At 41.1% G+C, this 19,556-nt stretch overlaps 1 protein-coding gene across 3 annotated transcripts; it reads right to left on the bottom strand.

Moving 5' to 3' along the window:
- Positions 1–1,899: 1,899 nt before the first annotated feature.
- LOC143435952 (olfactory receptor 10H1) lies at positions 1,900–13,041 on the bottom strand. Of its 3 annotated transcripts, none has more exons than XM_076919717.1 (2): positions 12,586–13,041; positions 1,900–5,903 (listed from the first exon to the last, which is right to left on the bottom strand). In XM_076919717.1, exons 1-2 carry the CDS (start codon positions 12,664–12,666, stop codon positions 5,025–5,027), a joined length of 960 nt encoding a protein of 319 aa, XP_076775832.1. In that variant the 5' UTR covers positions 12,667–13,041; the 3' UTR covers positions 1,900–5,024. The 3 variants fall into 3 exon arrangements, with proteins under 3 accessions (XP_076775832.1, XP_076775831.1, XP_076775830.1); XM_076919716.1 differs by having other exon boundaries at positions 1,900–5,986; positions 12,569–13,040; XM_076919715.1 differs by having other exon boundaries at positions 1,900–5,986; positions 12,586–13,038.
- Between the last annotated feature and the right edge of the window lie 6,515 nt (positions 13,042–19,556).

The raw sequence follows: 19,556 nt of genomic DNA, 5'->3' as shown, positions 1-19,556 counted from the left end.
CCCAACATCAACATGGCAACTACAGATGTACTCACACACACACACATGCACACAAAAATGCAAAAACCAAAAATGTGTAGATGTACAAGCATTCCTCATACATTTAAAAAACACTTTAACAAACAAAACAAAATATCTCCTAGTAATGGAGGATATGAAGCCTCAACCAGCCATCTCCTATAACCAACCAGGACTTTTAGTAGGATTGGGGCATAAGACCTTTGACCTACATACAGTTTGTGCTAAATTTGACCTAAAAGATGTGCTGGGATAAAGGGGGCAAAGAAATTATGGGAGTAGCGAACGAACAACTGGTCCAACTTGAGACCCATGCCGTGAGAGGGAGCCTACTGACACTGTCTGGAGGGCCAGGAACGAGATGTTGGATAGTCCAGAGACTTAGGATAGAACCAAACATGATCGACAACAGAAGGAGGAGGAAGAGAAAGCAGGAGGACAAGAAGAAGAAGGAGAAGAAGAAGGAGAAGGAGAAGGAGAAGGAGAAGGAGAAGGAGAAGGAGAAGGAGAAAGAAGGAGGAGGAGGAGGAGGAGGAGGAGGAGGAGAAGGAGAAGGAGAAGGAGGAGAAGGAGGAGAAGGAGAAGGAGAAGGAGAAGGAGAAGGAGAACAACAAGAACAAGAAGAACAAGAAGAACAAGATGAAGATAGTCAACGAAATGATGCCTAATGTTATTCTGCTAGACTTGTAACCTTGGACACCTAACTCAATTGTCATTTCATCCAGCAACTGATGAAAACAGATACAGAAAACCACAGCTAAACATTAGAATGAACTTAGGGAATCCTGTGGAAGAGGGGGAGGAAGGAGTGTAGGAGCCAGAGAGATCAAGGACACAACAAGAAAACCTACAGAATCAACTAACCTGGGCATATAAGGGCTCACGGAGACTGAAACGTCATCCAGAGAGCCTACCTAGGCCCTCTTTACCCATGTTACAGTTGTGTAGCTTGGTCTTCTTATGGGACTCTTAACAGAGCAAGCAGTGGCTGGCTCTGACTCTGTTGCCTGACTTTGGGACCCTTTCCATCTACTGGGATGTCTTGTCTAGCCTCAATAGGAGAAGAGGTCCTTAGACTTACTACAACTTGATATGCCATGTTTGATTAATATTCATGGGAGGCCTGCCCTTTTCTGAAAGGATATAGAAGAGTAAATGCCAAGAGACAGAGATGGAAAAGGGATTGGGAGAAGATGAGGGAGGAGATATTAGTCAGGATGTAAACGAAAGAAAGAGATGGGGGGAGAAGGAGAGGGAGAGGGAAAATAAGAGGGAGAGGGAGAGCACTTAAAACTTAAAAAGGAAATTTATGTAAGATATATGTCAGCGATAAACAATTATTATCAAGCTCAACATCGTTATAGATTAGAGAACTGTATAATTAACACACAAACACAGACACAAAAATAGACACACAAAGTTAAATGGTAAAGAAGCGAAACAGAACAAAATCTTTAAAACAACAAAAGCAGACTATGCAAAAAAAAAAAAAAAAAAAAAAAAGAAGCCCAGAAGGGTAAGAATCCCTATGTAGATGATATAAAGCTATATATGATGAGACAACCAGGAAGGGAGGAATTCCACCGCAGTAAAAGATGGAATTGTTTTCATGGTTACATTTGCTCTACTGTATAACCTGAACCAATATTTGTACAACAGTCCTTTATTTATGTTTTTTAAAAAAGATTTCTTTATTTTATTTATATGAGTACACTGTAGCTGCCTTCAGACACACACCAGAAGAGTGCACTGGATTCCATTACAGATGGTTGTGAGCCACCATGTGGTTGCTGGGAATTGAACTCAGGACCTCTAAAAAGAGCAGTCAGTTCTCTTAACCACTGAGCCATCTCTCCAGCCCCAACAGTACCGAGATACAGATCAATGCAAAAGCAAGAGGTTTATTTTCCAGCCCATTGGGGTTAACCCTCAATCAGTCCCTCGAGGCAAGTGACAAGAAGGCTACCCCAGATGGCTATTACAAGCAGTTTTTATACTTTTTAGGGGCACAGGTTACATCAGCAAGGTTACAATTCAAACTTATTGGCTAAGCATATTGAACTTTAAATCTACTGACGAGCAAGCATGACACACATTTGAACTCGAGCTGGCACTTTCCAGAGGGTCAGTTGACCATCAGTCAGCACATTCTGAGAATTTCTGACTCAAGAATGTTCCTGTGAGTGGAGAACAGAACCTGGCTTAGCTCTGATGCAAGATGGGAAGCTGCAACTTGGCCTAATCTTGACCGGAGGCAGGTGGCTATAAGGCTGGCAAAAGCCCCCAGGGCCCTTCAATAGTGTGAACAATCTTTTTTTTACACAGATGGGGGAATCTCATTCATAGGCAATATTTGAAGCCAAATCAGCCTGACTCAAGCATGGATTTGCCATGTTTTTGAAGGGCAATGACTATTCTCACAGTAAATACACAAGCCAGCATTCTGGATTGTTCAGTATTATGCAACAATTGGTCATATACTACAAATAACACTCTGGTACTCTTTGAAGGAGGAGCAAAGCAAGCAAACATTTGGATCTTACAAAACTGGTGCCCGAAGCAATCACAAATTAGCCTGAGGCATCCATGCCCAAGTCGGAGTGGACAGTCATCTATTACCCATGATGCTTGTTCATACAGATAACAGGACAGTCAAGAACCAAGTGAGTCTTTGGTTTAGAAAATGGAGAGCTCAGAAGATTATTGCAGGAAGGAACTTGTTACTGTTGTTCTGATAAAGAGACATATTGCCAAACTGCTTCTTTGTGTTTTATACATAGATTCATGCTGCTCTCAACCTTGGCTAGAGAACTAGTTTTTCCAACAGTTTCTGTAGCAATTCATAACTGGCCAGACTACTACTGATAATCAGTGACTGCTCAGTGCTCAGCCCCACACAGGACGTTTATATCACCTGCCCCTCTCCTCAAACGCTCAGGGGGCAAATGAAATATGAGTGGGAGGATGGAGAGAAGTTCTGGGAAATGCTGCCTTCTGGACATGATATACACATGCTGTACACATGAGCCCACTGAAACTAGAGCTGTTGGCACAAGATCGAGCCAACAAGATTAGTCAACACTCTGACAGGCAATAGTAATGACTCAATGACTTTCTGAAAAGAGGAGCAAAAGGAGAAGGAAGAGGGAGAGGGGACATGCTGGGCTGAGTCAAAGAGGAATGAGAGTGGGAAATTAGGAGTAGATAATATTGGCATGCTTTATACACATGTATGAAATAGTCAAATAATAAAATCAAAACTAAAAAGGAGAGGAGAAGAAATTGAAGAATCTGACTTACATTCTTGTCCATATTGCCTTTGTTCTTGAGGAAGTGAAACATCTTAGCTCAAGTCATAGAAGATAATGACAAATTCCTCAGAAATAAAAATCTTACTTAATATTATGAAGGACTCTGCTTTAAGATCTTTCATTAGTGTTCCAACGATATATGTACCCATGTATGGTGCAAATGCCCATCTGTGCTGTTAAACACTGAGACATTGGACTACAGAATGTGGATAATGAAGTTTCTCTGGAATTAGTCCCCATAAAAACTTTAAGAACATTGTATGAAATATACTAAATTTAAAAAAATGTGTAGTCAGAACAGAGCCATGCAAACCAATGTTTTGTAGTCTTTAACAGATTGTGCATCTTTGGAGCCACAGTTTGACCTGTTGCTTCATGCTTCTGAAGGCAGAGTTTATTTGTCCTGCTCTTGTCTTAAGAGTAAATAATGATGAGGTCCTGATCAGTAGAAAGAATGAAAAAAATCAGAAAAAAATGATGTACAGCACATAATCTGCAAAGGGATTGGTTTGGGGTTCCAGGTTTTAGGGGACACTGTTCCACTTGCCTCCAGCTTCACTCCATGGCCAAATATTTTCATTCCTCCAATAGTAGAGAAAGAGTAGCTTCATACTTAAGAAGTGATGTGTAAGTTTTTTTTATTTGATCCATATATGAAAGTGTCTATTTTTAACAAATTAAAATATCATCTTGAAGTCTCTCTTTGTGAAGAAACTAGTAAGCATTTACTCTGTAGAACTGTAATGTAAACTTCCACCTTGGGCCCCACAATCAGTTTTGGTTCAATAGAGCTACCTTATGATCCCTATACTCTTAACAGGCAATATCCCACAATAGGAACTTTACTTGAATCAACAATAAAGTAACCTGTCTGTCTATAGGTGTTCAAGATTTACACAAGGTTTTCTCAATTTATTCTGAGACTCTGCTTATTGCTCTTTTCCTGTCTCTGTCTCTACCTCTACCTACCTGGCCCTCTCTCTCCCTACCTTTCCCTCCATTTTACCCCTTCCATCTGTGTATTTCTCTGCCTAGGTAGAGTATCTCACTGAACCTACAACTCCCTGCTTTAGCTAAACCTACCTAGACAGAAAGCTTTGTTAATGTGTCCTCCTGTCTATTCCTTCCCAGTGATGAGATTAGAAGTACATACTGCTATGCTCCCTGACCCAGGGGCAGGAACCGCATTATTCTGTCTCCACCAAAGCCATGCTGGACCCAACATTTAGTAAACTTAAAGATTATGACTACTTAGTATCAGCAAACAAAAATATATCATGAAGTCTGCCATTTCTTGTTAGGTTGTGGGTTTTGTTGTTGGGGATAGCAGATGACTGGATTTTTGGAGGCAGAGGGTGAAAAGTGTTCTCATAATAAATACCTAAACCACCATTATGGTTCATTCAATGTTGTGAGGCTTGAGTCCACCTGAGAAATATTTAAGACAAGTTGAGTACTAATAATATTTCCTGAAGCATGTTGAAATGGTCAAAAATGATTTTCTCTGTATTGTCTCACATTTATTTTTATCTGTGAATAAATCCCAGATATTATGCTTTCATGTACACTTACATATGACTACAAAAGTTTCACCAGCATGAAAGTATCATAAGTAAGCAGATAGTGATGAAGTATTGTCTGAAACAGTAAAATTCAGTAAACCAATTTAGTTATTCTTAAGAATTTTCTTAAAGGTTAGTAAATTTTCTCTGGATAGAGTTTGCTTAGGAAGGCCTTCTTCATGGCATTCTTTAGCTCCTTGTTCCTGAGACTGAAGATGATGGGACTAAGGAAAGGGGTGAGGACTGTATAGGTGATACCCATCAGAGTATCTCCTTCCAGAGACTTGGGGCCTTTAGGCTTGAGGTAGATGACAGAGGCAAAGCCATAATGTACAACCACCACTGTGAGGTGGGATGCACATGTGGAGAAAGCCTTGTGCCGACCCTCAGCTGATGGTATCTTCAAGATGGTAGCCACGATGAAGGCATATGAGAGGAGGATGAGGAGAAAGCAGCCCAGGAGGGCTGTGATGCACACCATTCCCACGCCCTTTGCCACCTCCAGTACATTCTCTCCACATGCCAACTTCAACAGAGGTGGAACATGACAAGCAAAATGGTGGATCTCATTGGGTCCACAGAATGTGAGGTTGAAAATGGCTGTTGTCACCACTGTCCCCATGAATGAACCACCAACCCAGGACCAGGCAACCAGGCAGGCACAGCCACGGGGGTTCATGAACACATTGTATCGCAGTGGGTGACAGATGGCCACATAGCGGTCATAGCCCATGACAGTGAGTAGAAAGGAGTGGGTGAAGCCAAATGTGAAGGAGAAGAACATTTGGCTAGCACAGGCCAGGAAGGCGATGGAGTGAAGAGCGGAGAGCAGGTCGGCCAACATGCGTGGGATGATGGCAAAGGTGTAGAAAATCTCAGAGATGGAGAGGGCGCACAGGAAGAGGTACATGGGTGTGTGGAGGCTGTGCTCACTCCAGATGGTGGCCATGATGAGCAGGTTGCCTAGCAGTGTGAAGAGGTACATGAGCAGGAAGAGCAGGAAGAACATCAGCTGAAGATGAGGGAAGGTAGAGAAGCCAATGAGGATGAACTCTGACACAAAGGTGTAATTCAGCCCCAACATGACAGCCATACCTGAAAGGGATGAAGGAATATCACTGACTAATTAGGATCATGGTTCACTAGTGTGTGCGTGCGTGGGCATGTGTGGTGTATCTGCAAGTGTTGGGGGTGAACTCCATTGCTTTGCTCATGCAGGGTAACCAGAAGAGGGCACACAGTATATTGCATTAACTCCTTTGAGGTAGGACCTTTCCCTGAACCTGGAGCTCAAGCTTTATTGGCTAGACTGGGAGCCAGGAAGTTTTAAGATTCTCCTGCCTCTGTTCTTCTCTCTGCTACAAGCTACAGAAGTGCACATGATGCCTGACATGTTATGTAGGGCTGCAATCTAAACACTGGTTCCTGTGCTTACAAAGTAAATATTCTTAACTACTGAGCTGTCTTTCCAGCCATGTAGCTTCATTTGTTATAGCCTCACAATACTTTCACATGTGGATATACTTCCTCAGTTACTGGACATTTGAGTTGTTTTGTCTGTCTTGCTTCTATAAATAAATAGTTTATCAGTGTACATATTCATCAAAATCTAAAGCAGATGAAAAGTTGCCAAGGTCTAGGGCAAAAGCCATGACTGATAATGGGTACAGAATTTACTTTGGAGGTATAAAAAATATCTGTCACTAAACAGAAGCATCGAGTTCTATGACACCACAACTATGTTTGCTACCATTGAATTTTACACAGTGCTTATATTTCTGATGGCTTTTTAAAAATAAATAATTAATATTATTTTTCTACTTGAAAATTTTTTTGTACAAAGTAATCAATTTCCTTCTGACACTTTGAAGCACACTTGGTTTGGGGTGACCCTCCACCATTTCCTGTCTCAGATCACCACTGAACCCTTCCAACTCTCGTATCCCACTTTCACTTCGGTATCACATGACTTCTATTATCTTCCCTGCCCCGTTCTCTGAAAGCCTCCTTTCCTCGTTCCATGAGCTCCTTTCTAGTTTTCTGGAATCCATCAACACGCACACCCACATAAAGATATACTTTTGTACATTTTCCTGAAGCTTTCAGAATTTTATTTTTCTTTATGACTGAATCAAAATCCATTGTCTGCATTTCTATATTCATATTATCCATTTTTCTGTAGATTTGCATCTGAGCTAATTCCATTTTCTTGTTATTGTCAATACAGCAGCAATAGTCAGAATTATTAATATATTCTTGGTTGCATAATCAAAATTGCATAACTTATGGTGCACATGATGTATACGTTCATGTGTGTGTGTGTGTGTGTGTGTAATGCAATATGATTAAATTAGTTCTTGGCCATACATTTACCTCTATAATTTATTATTTATGTAAGTATATGTTGGTATGGTGTTGTTGGGGGGTACTTTATAGGGTGTATGCATGTGTGCATAAGTGTGTGTAGGTGTATGTGTCCATGCACGTGTGTGGAGTCCAGAGAAATATGTCAGTTGTCTTCCTCTATCATTAACTGTTCAATTCCCCTAAAATAGGGTTTCATGAAACCTGAAGGATTTTAATAAGATTTAGCAATGCAAGCTACCTTCCTGTCTCATCTCCCACCCCCAGAAGTGAGCCATACCTATGCACAGCCTGGCTTTTTAGATTGGTACTGAGGATTCAAGCTCAGGTCCACCTCTCAGCCAACTCCTCAATTCTTTAACTTGTTTTAAGTTTTTTTTTCAGTGTCAGAAATAAACCCAGAACCTTCTACACGCTGAGTAGGCACTGTATTACTAGGCAATGCCCCGCCTGCTCTTTAGTTCATGAAGAGACTTTAAAATTTTGCCTTTTAGTGATTTTGAACTATATAGCACATTATTTTTTTTATATAGTCACCCTGTTCTGCAATAGGTCTTAATACCTATTCCTTAACTATAACCAAAACTTTTTTACCCATTGACTAATAAATCTCTATTTCCTCATAACTTCCTCACCTAAATGGCAAAATTTTATTATGTTTAATTTTATCACAATAAAAAAATGCACTCTAAGATTGACAAATAGATTCTCATAAAACTGAGAAGCTTTTATAAGGCAAAAGACACTGTCAATAGGAAAAAACAACAGCTTAGAGATTGGAAAACGATCTTCATCAACCCTACATCTGACAGAGGGTTAATATCCAAAATATATAAAGAACTCAAGAAGTTAGACACAACAACCCAAATAGCACAGTTAGAAAATGGGATATGGAGCTAAACAGAGAACTCTCAACAGAGGAATCTCAAGTGGCCGAGAGGCAATTAAAGAAATGTTCAACATTTTTAGTCAGCAGGGAAATTCAAATCAAAACGAAACTGAGATTTCATCTTACACCTAGAATGGCTAAGTTTAAAAACTCAAGTGACACCACATGCTGGGGAGGATGTGGAATGAAGGGAACACTTCTACACTGCCTACATTGCTGTTGAGAGTACAAACTTGTATGACAACTTTGAGATTCAAATTGTTGGGTTCTCAGAAAACTGAGAATAGTTTACCTCAAGACTCAGCTATACCAATCCTGAGCATATATCCAAAATATACCCTACTATACTACAGGGACATTTGCTCAACTATGTTCATAGCAGCTTTTTGTAGTAGCCCAAAACTAGATACAGAAAATGCAGTTCTTCTACACAATGGAGCACTGTTCAGCTACTAAAAACAAAGACATCATAAATTTTGTAGGTAAATGAATAGAACTTGAGAATATCATCCTGAATGAGGTAACTCAGAGCCAGAAAGATAGGTATGGTCATCACTTCTAAGTGGACATTAGTCATAAAGTACAGGATAACCATGCTATAATTGACTGTCCCAAAGAAACTGGGCAATAAGGAAATCCCAAGGGAGGATGTGCAAATCTCACTCAGAATGGGAAACTAGTAAATAGAGAGGGAGAATTGGGTAGGAGATGGGGTGAGGAGGTGAATGAAGATGATGATCAGGTGTGGGGGGAGGGAAGCAAGAGAGGACTGGAGGAATAGAAATCAGTGGGAGGTATCTCTGGAACTAGCTGGAGACCTAGAATCAGAATAACAGGAGTAGGGGGGTGAATCTAGTGAGATTCCTACCAGAGGGGAATATAGAGACTGAAGTAGCCACCTCTTGTAGCCAGGCAGGACTTGCATAGGTAGTAGGGGGACATCAATCCACCCACAAAACTTCAACCCAAAATTTGCCCTGCCTACAAGATGTGCAGGGATAAAGATGGAGCATAGAATGAGGAAGCAGTCAACCAATGACCGGCCCAACTTGAGACCGATCCCATGTAAGGGAGCCAACCACTGACACTACAGATGATGCTCTGCTATGATTGCAGACAGGAACCTAGCATAACTCTCTCCTGAGGGCCTTAATCCAGCAGCAGATGGAAGCAGATGCAGAAACCCACAGACCAACATCATGCAGTGCTCAGGGAATCTTGTGGAAGAGTGGAGGATAGAATTGAGCAAGCCAGAGGGGTTAAGGACATCACGAGAAGACCTACAGAGTCAACTAACCTGGGCCCATGGGGGCTCACAGAGCTTGGGCCACCAAGCAGGGAGCATACAGAAGCTGGACCTAGCTCCCCTACACATTTGAAACAAAATGTGCAGCTTAGTCTTCATTTGGGACCCCTAACAAGCAGTGCTTCTCTGTCTCATTTCCTTGCCATTGGATCCCCTTTCCCCTGTATCAGTGGGAGAGCCCCCCCTTAGTCCTGCTGGTACTAGATATCCTAGGATGAGGTGGTACCTAAGGGTGGGACTGGGAAGAGAGGAGATTTGGTTCCCAGCACCTATATGGTAGCTCACAACTTTCTATAGTACCAGTTACAGGGGATATGCAAGCACACATGTGATACACATACACACATGCAAGCAAAACACTCATATAAATAAAACAAAAAATAGATCTCCTTTTAAAATATGGCTTAAAATGCCTTAAAGAGGAGAGTTTTGTTTGTTTGTTTGCTTGTTGGTTTTATGGGTTTCAGTTAGTTGTGCCACAGCTTTGGCATATCATGGCAGAAAGGGAAAGAGGAAGTTCAGGGGCAGCCTGCATGTGTCTAAAAGAGAGTGGCAAGCAGAGACAAAGGTCCCACAATTCCCTGCAAAGATGCTCTTCCTCAATGTTCTAAAACTTTCTTCTTGGGCTCAAATCCTAAAGGCCATCTGCAAATAGTACCATGCATTGGTAACTATATCTTCACTAAGTGGGTTTTTGAAGACTATTCCAAAGTTCAACTATATCACAAGTGAATATCCTTTTCTATTGCTGGTGTTGCTATTATTATTTACTGTATGTATGTATGTATGTATGTATGTATGTATGTATGTGTGTGTGTGTGTGTATATATATAAATGATGTGTTCAGGTGCAGGAAAAGGTCAGAAGAAGGTGTCAGTTTCCCTACAGCTTGTTGTGAGGCATTCAATGTGGGTTTTGGGAAACAAACTAGAACCTCCTGGAAGAGTAAGAAACACTCTTAACCACCAAGCCATCTCTCCAGTCCCTGGTGAATGACTTCTTCAATCAGTTAAGGCCTTTGGTCAAATGTACAAGTTTATCATCAAAAATCAATGAAGAACTTTGAGTACTTTGGGGAATGATGGCTGTGTTCCCCAAAATAGCAGCACTTTTTAGTTTATTGGCTTCGATTCCAGGCATTACTAAAATATTTTCCCAATTTCAGAATGAGCACCTTCCTATCACTCTAAAGATGGTAGTTCTAACAGCCTCACACATTCTCACCATTCTAAGATCATGCAAGTAAATGGTTTTGGGGAATAATAACCTCTAAGGAGAAATCGAATGGATAACACCAGGACACATGGCCTCTACCCTCATACAGTGCATAAAACAAGGTTTCTTAACACAACACTGTTGAATTTAGAACTGCATAATATTTTCTGTGGTGGGCCCTTCTGTGCCTGGTGTGGTGTTTACCAACATCCCTGGTCTCTACCACACAGAAGTCAAAAGTTGCTGACCAACTCTGACATGAAAACATCTCCAGACAGAAACATTTTTTCCTCGTTAAAATGCCTAATCTATAAAGAATACAGTTGCCTCACTGGTGCCCTTCCTCTGCACAAGTTGCCCATGGTCCTCTTCTCCATTCATCAAATACATGCTTCTCTTCAATGTCTGTGGAGTTTCTGTGGACATTATCTTCCCAAGACAGATTTAGTTACTCTCTTTCCTAAGTGACTATAATACTCAAAGCTTATGACTTGGTCAGGTGTCCATCAATCTGTATCATGCTGGGATCATATCTGTTCCTGGAAATGGATTATGAGTTTTTGTATCAGTGACTGTTGTAACAATAGTACTAATACTGTATACTAAACAAAACAAATTCCCATAAGGATATCTGTCTGTTTCTGGATTTGTCCTATGTACCTCTGTGCACCTAGTACTGTGTTCAGCATCGCTCATGTGGTTCTTGAAGTTTTCTCCTGGCATTGGGAAGTATCTCCTGTGTTCCCAGTGATCTGGATGACAAGGGGGATTCCCACAGGGAGGTTATCATGTCGCTAGGGCTAGACAACTGTGGAGCACAGGGAATGCATGTGACTCAGGTCATACTGCTCACAGAGCTTCTCTTTTTCTTGACCTCTTGGTATACTTCTCATCACTTACTAATGACTGTTTTAAAACGTCAAATGCTGCACTCAAAACAAAGAGATTCTTTACCAATGACCCAAGCAATCCACGAAAAGGGAGAGCTCTGTGATGAGAGTCGATCACACCTGGGAGGATGAGACTGGGGTCACATATGCCACCCACTAGCACGATAGGAACTGGGTACATACACAGTCAGAACACTGCAAAATCTGGGAGAGAAGAAAAGATCTGTGGCTTCCTGGGAATCTGGGAATTGTCGGGACAAGGAAGGAGGAAGAGACACAGTACAGAGGATTTTTAAAGGTAGTGAGAGTATGCTGTAGACCATGATAGTGAACACATAGTATTGCAAAATTGTCTAATGCTGGGAACGTACAACACCAAGAGTGACACCTAATATAAACATAGAGTTCAAGAAGAGCCTCTCTCTCTCTCTCTCTCTCTCTCTCTCTCTCTCTCTCTCTCTCTCTCTCTCTCTCTCTCTCTGTGTGTGTGTGTGTGTGTGTGTGTGTGTGTGTGTGTGTGATTGCAATGATGTGGAATATAACAAAGTTGAACTCAAGGAAAGAATGAGTGAGATGACATGGCTGGGCCATGTTTTTATGGTGAGACTTGTGCCCCTAATTCTGACCCACTGATTTTCACATATTGTCAAATATTCCCGGCGGAACAGTCTCTGTTTGAGAACCAATAGTTGGCTCTGCCGTCTCTCTAAAACCCCATCTTTCCCCTTGTATTCCCACATCACAAACATCTGTTAGTTAAACTACTTTCCTTTTTCTTGAGTCTCAGATATCCCTTCCTTCTTTTCATCTAGCATGTTACTTTTCCTCCCATAAAGTCCTTATTCTTTATGCCCCATACAATTAGCCTATCAATTCTCAGAGTATTCTGTCTTCTGTGTGCCTGCTCCCGGTTTGCTACTGGACTCTGGCTGCCTGGACCAAAATATGTTGAAATGCAAAGACATCCTGGTTAAGAAATCTGCTCTTCTCTTTCCGCAAGTCAGTTTCCTTACCTGTCCAAACAACCTACCTGATGAAGTAGGAGATCTCCTAAAGATTCACACGGTCTTGATGAGCCCTGCCTCATATACTTGAATTTCTTGAGTTGCATATAGGCAGGTGGATTCTCTGGGTTACTAGCTGATGCTGGCTTCTTCTCAGGTCTCTCCTGGCAAGGTGGATGAGAGGAAATGGTGACTGAACGAGAGTCCACACCCTGCACCTGGTCCCTCTAATAGAAATTTCTGTTGGAAAATGTGTGTGCATGTGGAGACTGCACTGGTATGGTTAGGGCCAGTTTGGCAGAGGGCTTGAAGGAGCCTAGTCACCATTATTTATTTCCTGGTATCTGCCCATTGCCGGTTCTGGCTGGCTGTGATCCTGCTGCCTCTGCTTCTGCTACAGGAAGCCCAAGGCCCGTAGGGCTCTTCCAGAGATAAGGCAACCTCAGGGAATCTGTGTCCTCCTTCCCCCGACCCCCCTGCTTTCCAGGAGTGAGTCAATTACCTGAGCTTCTCTGTGGCTTGAGAAGAGACTTAATTCTCAACAGTCTGGGGATTTGAATTACTATCTACTGGAGTTAATAGGAGAACAGCCCTGCAACTGCCTATAGGGTCAAGAAGCTACCTAGTACACTTTCCACACTGTTCTCCTCCCTCACCTTGAATCTCTTGTTCAGGCAAGAAGTATTTTTAAAGTTTTATTTTAATTCAAAGAACTCACATACTTGTTTATTTCCATCGAACAACTCAAATACTACAAACAATGCTGAGGGCCGCATAGCCAGCAGCCATCAAACCATTATATGACATTTTGTGGAAATCCTTTAAAATCTCTCTTTAACCATTATTTTACATATTTATTTGTTTATTTGTTTACTTAGTGTGTGTGTGTGTGTGCATGTGCATGCATGCGTGCACACACCATAAATAACACATAAATAACCACATAACACACCATAAATAACACACTTGTGGAGGTCACCTGGCTAGCCACATTCAGAGTTTACATATACATGACGTGTGAACCAATGCAAATCTTTAAAATGAGATTTCTCTAGATATCATAATTTTATTTTTGAGACCTTACATAATAGATTTCAGTATATAAGTCAATGGGGGTTGGCATACTTCTAGTGTTCAACTAACACTGCTATCTAGATCAAAACATATTCATTAGGGATGAAGATCCCGGTCAGTGGTTGAGAGCGATGATCCTCTTGCAGAGGGTCCAGACTGAACTCCCAGCATCCATGTCAGCAGCTTACAACTGCCTCTAACGTCAGCTCAGGGTATCAGGGCCCTCTTTCTAGCCCAATGGGGACAATCACACATGTAATATACACTTGGACACATAAATAGAAATAAAAAGAGTACTTATTTTCAGCATCCCAAAAGGAAACTTCATTTTCACAAGCACCCACTCTTCTCCTCAGCCACTGGAAACCTCCAGGTTTGTTTCTACCTATGAAATTGCCTATTTGAGACCATTTCACATAAATGGAAGTGTAAGAGTTGTATAAGTGCCCGCTCCCTCCCCCTTTAACAGCACGTTTAAAGTTCCTTCATGGTGTATAATGTATTAGTAATTCATTCCATTCTGTAGCTGAATAATACCTGCTGCATGGGTCTTGCACTTCTGTATACCACTGTAAGTGCTTTCTACCTTTTGATTTGTAAATAATGCTTTTTATAAACACTGGTATATAATCATATATGTGTGCATGTATGTGTATCTGTGTACTCTTTGTGTGTGTGTGTGTGTGTGTGTGTGTGTGTGTGTGCCAAAGGATATGCATGGGAGTCAGAGGACAACTCCTTTCACTATGTGGGTCCCAGAAATCAAAATTAGATCATCAGGATTGGCAGCAAGAGACTTTATCTGCTGATCCCCAAAGACTTGTTTAAGTTCTTTTAGGTATATAGACAGGAGTGAAAAATACTATTTTTCCATACAAAATATTTATACAAGGATCTGACAACCTTGCTGGAATCTTCCAATAATTCATCTTTCCTCTGAACATTTTGAAGTAAAATTTGTATTGACCAAGAATTCTCAACCTTTCTCCCTGGCCTTCTGGACATGTCATGTTATTTTGTAGTGACCGCAGGTGAATAGCTGGAAGTTCAGCAGCATTCTTGCTATCAAATATCACCAGAGAAGCTTCTGCCTGTAGTCGTGAGGAATTAATCAGAGATCCCCAATTGGACAATGTGCAGAGAGTAAGAGACTTCATAGCACTCAGTCATGAATGAGATGTCTTATCACACCCCTTCCCTCTAGGCTCCAGGGTCTATATGGAAGAGGAGGCAGAAAGACTGTAAGATCCAAAGGTGACGTATGACTCCAACAGACACAACAGGACCCATGCACATATGAACTCAGAGGCTATAGCATCACACAAAGGACCTGAACAGATTTAATCCAGATGGAGTTCCAGCACTGAGAGGGGACGTTGAAACAAGTCCTACTCCTAACTAAAAAACTATTTGCAATTAATACCTACTGGCAATGGGAAAATCAGTTTTCTCTGGTGGACTGTAACTGTGTGCATTAACCATAGTCCATAGCAAGCACCATGTCAGGAGTAGTGGCCAACACAAAACAAACTCCATGGAGATTTTTGTTTCGTCTTGTCATGTTTTGTTTCATTGTTTGTTTACTTTTATTTTTGTTGTAGTTATTTTTTTGAGAGATAGACAGAAAGTATGACATTGTGTGGGTAGGTAGACTCAGGGGATCTGAGAAGAGTTGGGGAAGGAAAAAGCATGACCAAAATATTTTGTATAAAAAAAGTTTTAATTTTAAAAAATGCTCTGTAGACATCCTAAGGCCAATCTCATGATAATAATTCTTCAGTTGAAACTCGCTCTTCCCAGGCATACGTGTGTTTGTATGAAGCTGACAAAAACTAAGGATGGCAGAAGCTGAAGGTTATATGCAAAGGGGGGCAAGCTGCCTAGGAAGCGTGGAGAACTCGCTGTACTAGTCAGTTATTGAGCCACTGTGACAATATGCCTAGAAAACAACTTAAAGGAGGAACTTTTATATGATTGTATTACTTAGATTGGCTGGCTGCACTGTTTCTGGACCTGTGCTGAGACAGTAAATTTAATCCATGTACTAAATTTTGTGAATATGTCTGTTAAAAAAAATCATCCAATAAATCCACTTTATATTGGGGTGACTCAGCAGTCTAATGCATGGTTCCATTTTGTTGTTTCCTCCAAGATAATTCAATCTTAGTGTAAGAATTTTGTCAGAGTATAGAAGGGTTACCAGTAAGGACAGAGAGTGTGTAGTTGGCAGATCATGAAGTGAATATCATGAGAACATGGTTAACTTCTTCTTAACTGATATTAGGTCACCGGGCTGATCTTCTGTAAATATGTTTCAGGAACATGCGACATATTTCAACTGTGAAATATGTTAGGATGTAGCTGCAAACCTCAGCCTGAGAGAGTGGCCACTGCTAAATCCTCCCCAAAAGAATCTCCACAATGATGTGGTACGGAAGGAAGTCAGTAACGTGGCTGCTATGGGTAAGAATGAGACTGTCACGTATGTAACCAATGATCAAACACGTATTTATTTTCCTTCAGTGTACTTTTATGATGTTTAAAATACAAAAATACTTGTTTGTGTTATGAGACTACCAAGAGTTTTATAATTTTGTGTAATGGTATAGAGTCATCATCCTCAGGGTCAGTGTTATTGTTAAGTCCCATTGATTTTTCTTAGTCTTCATTTTAGGAACAAAATTGAAAGACCAAAATTTTGAAGATGAAGACAAAAACTGCTGGAGAAATCCTTGACAGAAGAAAACAATGCTTTTCAGAATTTTAGAAGAAGGAAATGTTATTATGATTATTGTTGTTGTTTATTTAGACAAAGTTTCTCTGTGTATCCCTGGCTGTTCTATAGATCATTCTGGCCTTGAAATCACAGAAATCTGTCTGCTTCTGCTTTCTGAGTACTGGGATTAAAGGTGTGGGCCACCACTGTCCAGTTAAGAAAAAATTTTTTAAAACAAGCCAATGATATGAAATTTCAGCTCCAACTGATGTAGTCTCAGAAAACTGTCTACAAATATGTACACAGGTTGACTCTTCACATTTAGAAAATCCAAACCTCAACATATACTTAAATATCTAGAACATCAAAACGTTGCTGCAAATGATACTTCTTTGTTATTACTGATATACTTTTGAGATGAAGTTTCATGTGGTCTAAGTTGTCCCAAACTGGCTATGAACCTAATATTGAATTGAAACCTCCTGGTCTTCCTGATCCTCTCCCTCCACCTCCTAAGTACTAGGCTTCCCGACTTGCACTACCAAAGTCAGCCAAGTGATTCTGTTTTGTGGTTCAGTATGCACAAACTTTGATCTATGCATAAATGTATTAAAATATTGCATGAAGCCAGGTGGTGGTGGTACACACCTTTAATCACAGCACTCAGGAGGCAGAAGCAGATGGATCTCTGAGTTTGAGACAAGCCTGGTTTACAGAATGAGTTCCGGGATAGACAGGGCTACAAAAAAGAAACCCTGTTTCAAAAAACAAACACATAACAACAAAAAGCATGTGCTTTTTTGTTTGTTTGGGGGTTTTGTTTATTAATTGTATATTAATTTTAATGTTAATCAACTTTTATCTTGAATTATAAAAGATATAATTCACGAGGGACTACATTTTCCATGAGACTTCTATAATTTTGGAGAATAAACTGAACAAAGATTTCAATTATTCCTCACAAAAATAATTTGTTTTTTTTATTGGTTGTTTTATTTATTTACATTTCAAATGTTATCCCCCTTCCCATTTTCCCCTCAGCAAACCTGCTATCCCATTTCCCTGCTTCTATGAGGGTGCTATCCCACCCACCCACCCACTCTCTAGCCTTCCCCTACACTGACTGGGGCATGGAACCTTCACAGGACCAAGGGCCTCCCTTCCCATTGATGGCAAGATAAGGCAGTCCTCTGCTACATATGCAGCTGGAGCCAGGTGTCTCTCCATGTGTATTCTTTGGTTGGTTGTTTAGTCCCTGGGAGCTCTGGTGGGGGAGGGTGTGTGTGTGATTGGTTGATATTGTTGTTCTTCCTATGGGGTTGCAAACCCCTTCAACTCCTTCAGTCCTTGCACTAACTCCCCCGTTGGTGTCCCCATGCTCAATCCAATGGTTGGCTGCAAGCATCCACATCTGTATTTATCAGGCTCTGGCAGAGCCTCTCAGAGGACAGCTATACCAGGCTCCTGTCAGCAGGCACTCCTGGGCATCAGCAATAGTGTTGGGGTTTGGTGTCTGCAGATGGGATGGATCGATAGGTGAGGCAGACTCTGGATGGCCTTTTCTTCAGTCTCTACTCTAGTTCCGAATTTCCTTTAGACAAGAGCAATTCTGGGTTAGTGTTATTGAGATAGGTGGGTGGCTCCATCCTTCAAAAAGGGCCCTTGTCTAACCTCTGGATATGGTCTCTACAGGTTCTCTCACCCCTTTGTTGGGTATTTCAGCTAATGTCATCCCCATTGGGTCCTGGGAGACTCTTGCTTCTTGGCATCTGGGACTTTCTAGTGTCTAGCCCCAGTTCCCCATCCCCCACTGCTACACTCCTCCATTCAATTTCCTGACCTTCTGTATTTCTCCCCATTTCCTCCCACACCTGATCCTGCCCCCTTTTCCCTCCTCTTCCTCTCTCCCTCCCTCTACATCCTGTGATTATTTTGAACCCCCTTCTAAGTAGGACTTAGAAGACCACACTTTGGTCTTCCTTCTTCATGAATTTCATATGGTCTGTGAGTTATATCATGCATATTCCAAACTTTTTTCCTAATATCCACTTATCAGTGAGTGCTTATCTTGTGTGTTCTTTTGTGACTGGGTTACCTCACTCAAGATGATATTTTCTAGTTCCATTCATTTGCCTAAGAATTTCTCCAATTCATTGTTTTTAGTAGCTGAGTAATGCTCCATTGTGTAAATGTACCACATTTTCTGTATCCATTCCTCTGTCGAAGGACATCTGGGTTCTTTCCAGTTTCTGGCTATTATAAATAAGGCTGCTATGAACATAGTGTAACATGTGTCCTTGTTATATGTTGGAGCATTTTCTGGGTATATGCCCAGGAGTGGTATAGCTGGGTCCTCAGGTAGTGCTATGTCCAATTTTCTGAGGAACTGCCAGACTGATTTCCAGAGTGGTTGTACCAACTTGCAATCCCACCAACAGTGGAGGAGTGTTCCTCTTTCTCCACATCCTCGCCAGCATCTACTATCACCTGAGTTTTTTATCTTAGCCATTCTGACTGGTGTGAGGTGGTATCTCAGGGTTGTTTGATTTGCATTTCCCTGATGACTAAGGATGTTGAACATTTCTTTACGTGCTTCTCCGCCATTCGAGTTTCCTCAGTTGAGAATTCTTTGTTTAGCTCTGTATCCCATTTTTAATAGGGTTATTTGGTTGTCTGAAGTCCAACTTCTTGAGTTCTTTGTATAACTTGGATATTGGCCCTCTATTGGATGTAGGATTGGTAAAGATCTTTTCCCAATCTGTGGGTTGCCGTTTTGTACTATTGACAGTGTCCTTTCCCTTACAGAAGCTTTTCGATTTTATGAGATCCCATTTGTCTATAGGTGATCTTAGAGCCTGAGCAATTGGTGTTCTGTTCAGGAAATTTTCCTTTGTGCTCATGTGTTCAAGGCTCTTTCCCACTTTCTCTTCTATTAGATTCAGTGTATCTGGTTTTATGTGGAGGTCCTTGATCCACTTAGACTTGAGCTTTGTACAAGGAGATAAGAATGGGTCAATTTGCATTCTTCTATATGCTGACCGACACTTGAGCCAGCACAACTTGTTGAAAATGCTGTCTTTTTGTCTCCACTGGATGGTTTTGGCTTCTTTGTCAAAGATCAGGTTGCCATAGGTGTGTGGGTTCATTTCTGGGTCTTCAGTTCTTTCTATTGATCTACCTGACTGTCTCTGTACCAATACCATGTTT

This window comes from Arvicanthis niloticus, chromosome 22, assembly GCF_011762505.2.
Source record: "Arvicanthis niloticus isolate mArvNil1 chromosome 22, mArvNil1.pat.X, whole genome shotgun sequence".
NCBI lineage: Eukaryota > Metazoa > Chordata > Mammalia > Rodentia > Muridae > Arvicanthis > Arvicanthis niloticus.
The sequence above is the reverse complement of the archived record's forward strand: the minus strand, read 5'-3'. Positions and strand labels throughout refer to the sequence as shown.

Bases quoted from the DNA above. Each gene is read 5' to 3' on its own strand.
- LOC143435952 (XM_076919717.1), bottom strand. From the start codon at position 12,666: ATGCAACTCAAGAAATTCAAGTATATGAGGCAGGGCTCATCAAGACCG. The intron at 5,904-12,585 runs GTAGGTTGTTTG...CCTCATCTTCAG, and splicing joins GAGATCTCCTACTTCATCAG to CTGATGTTCTTCCTGCTCTT.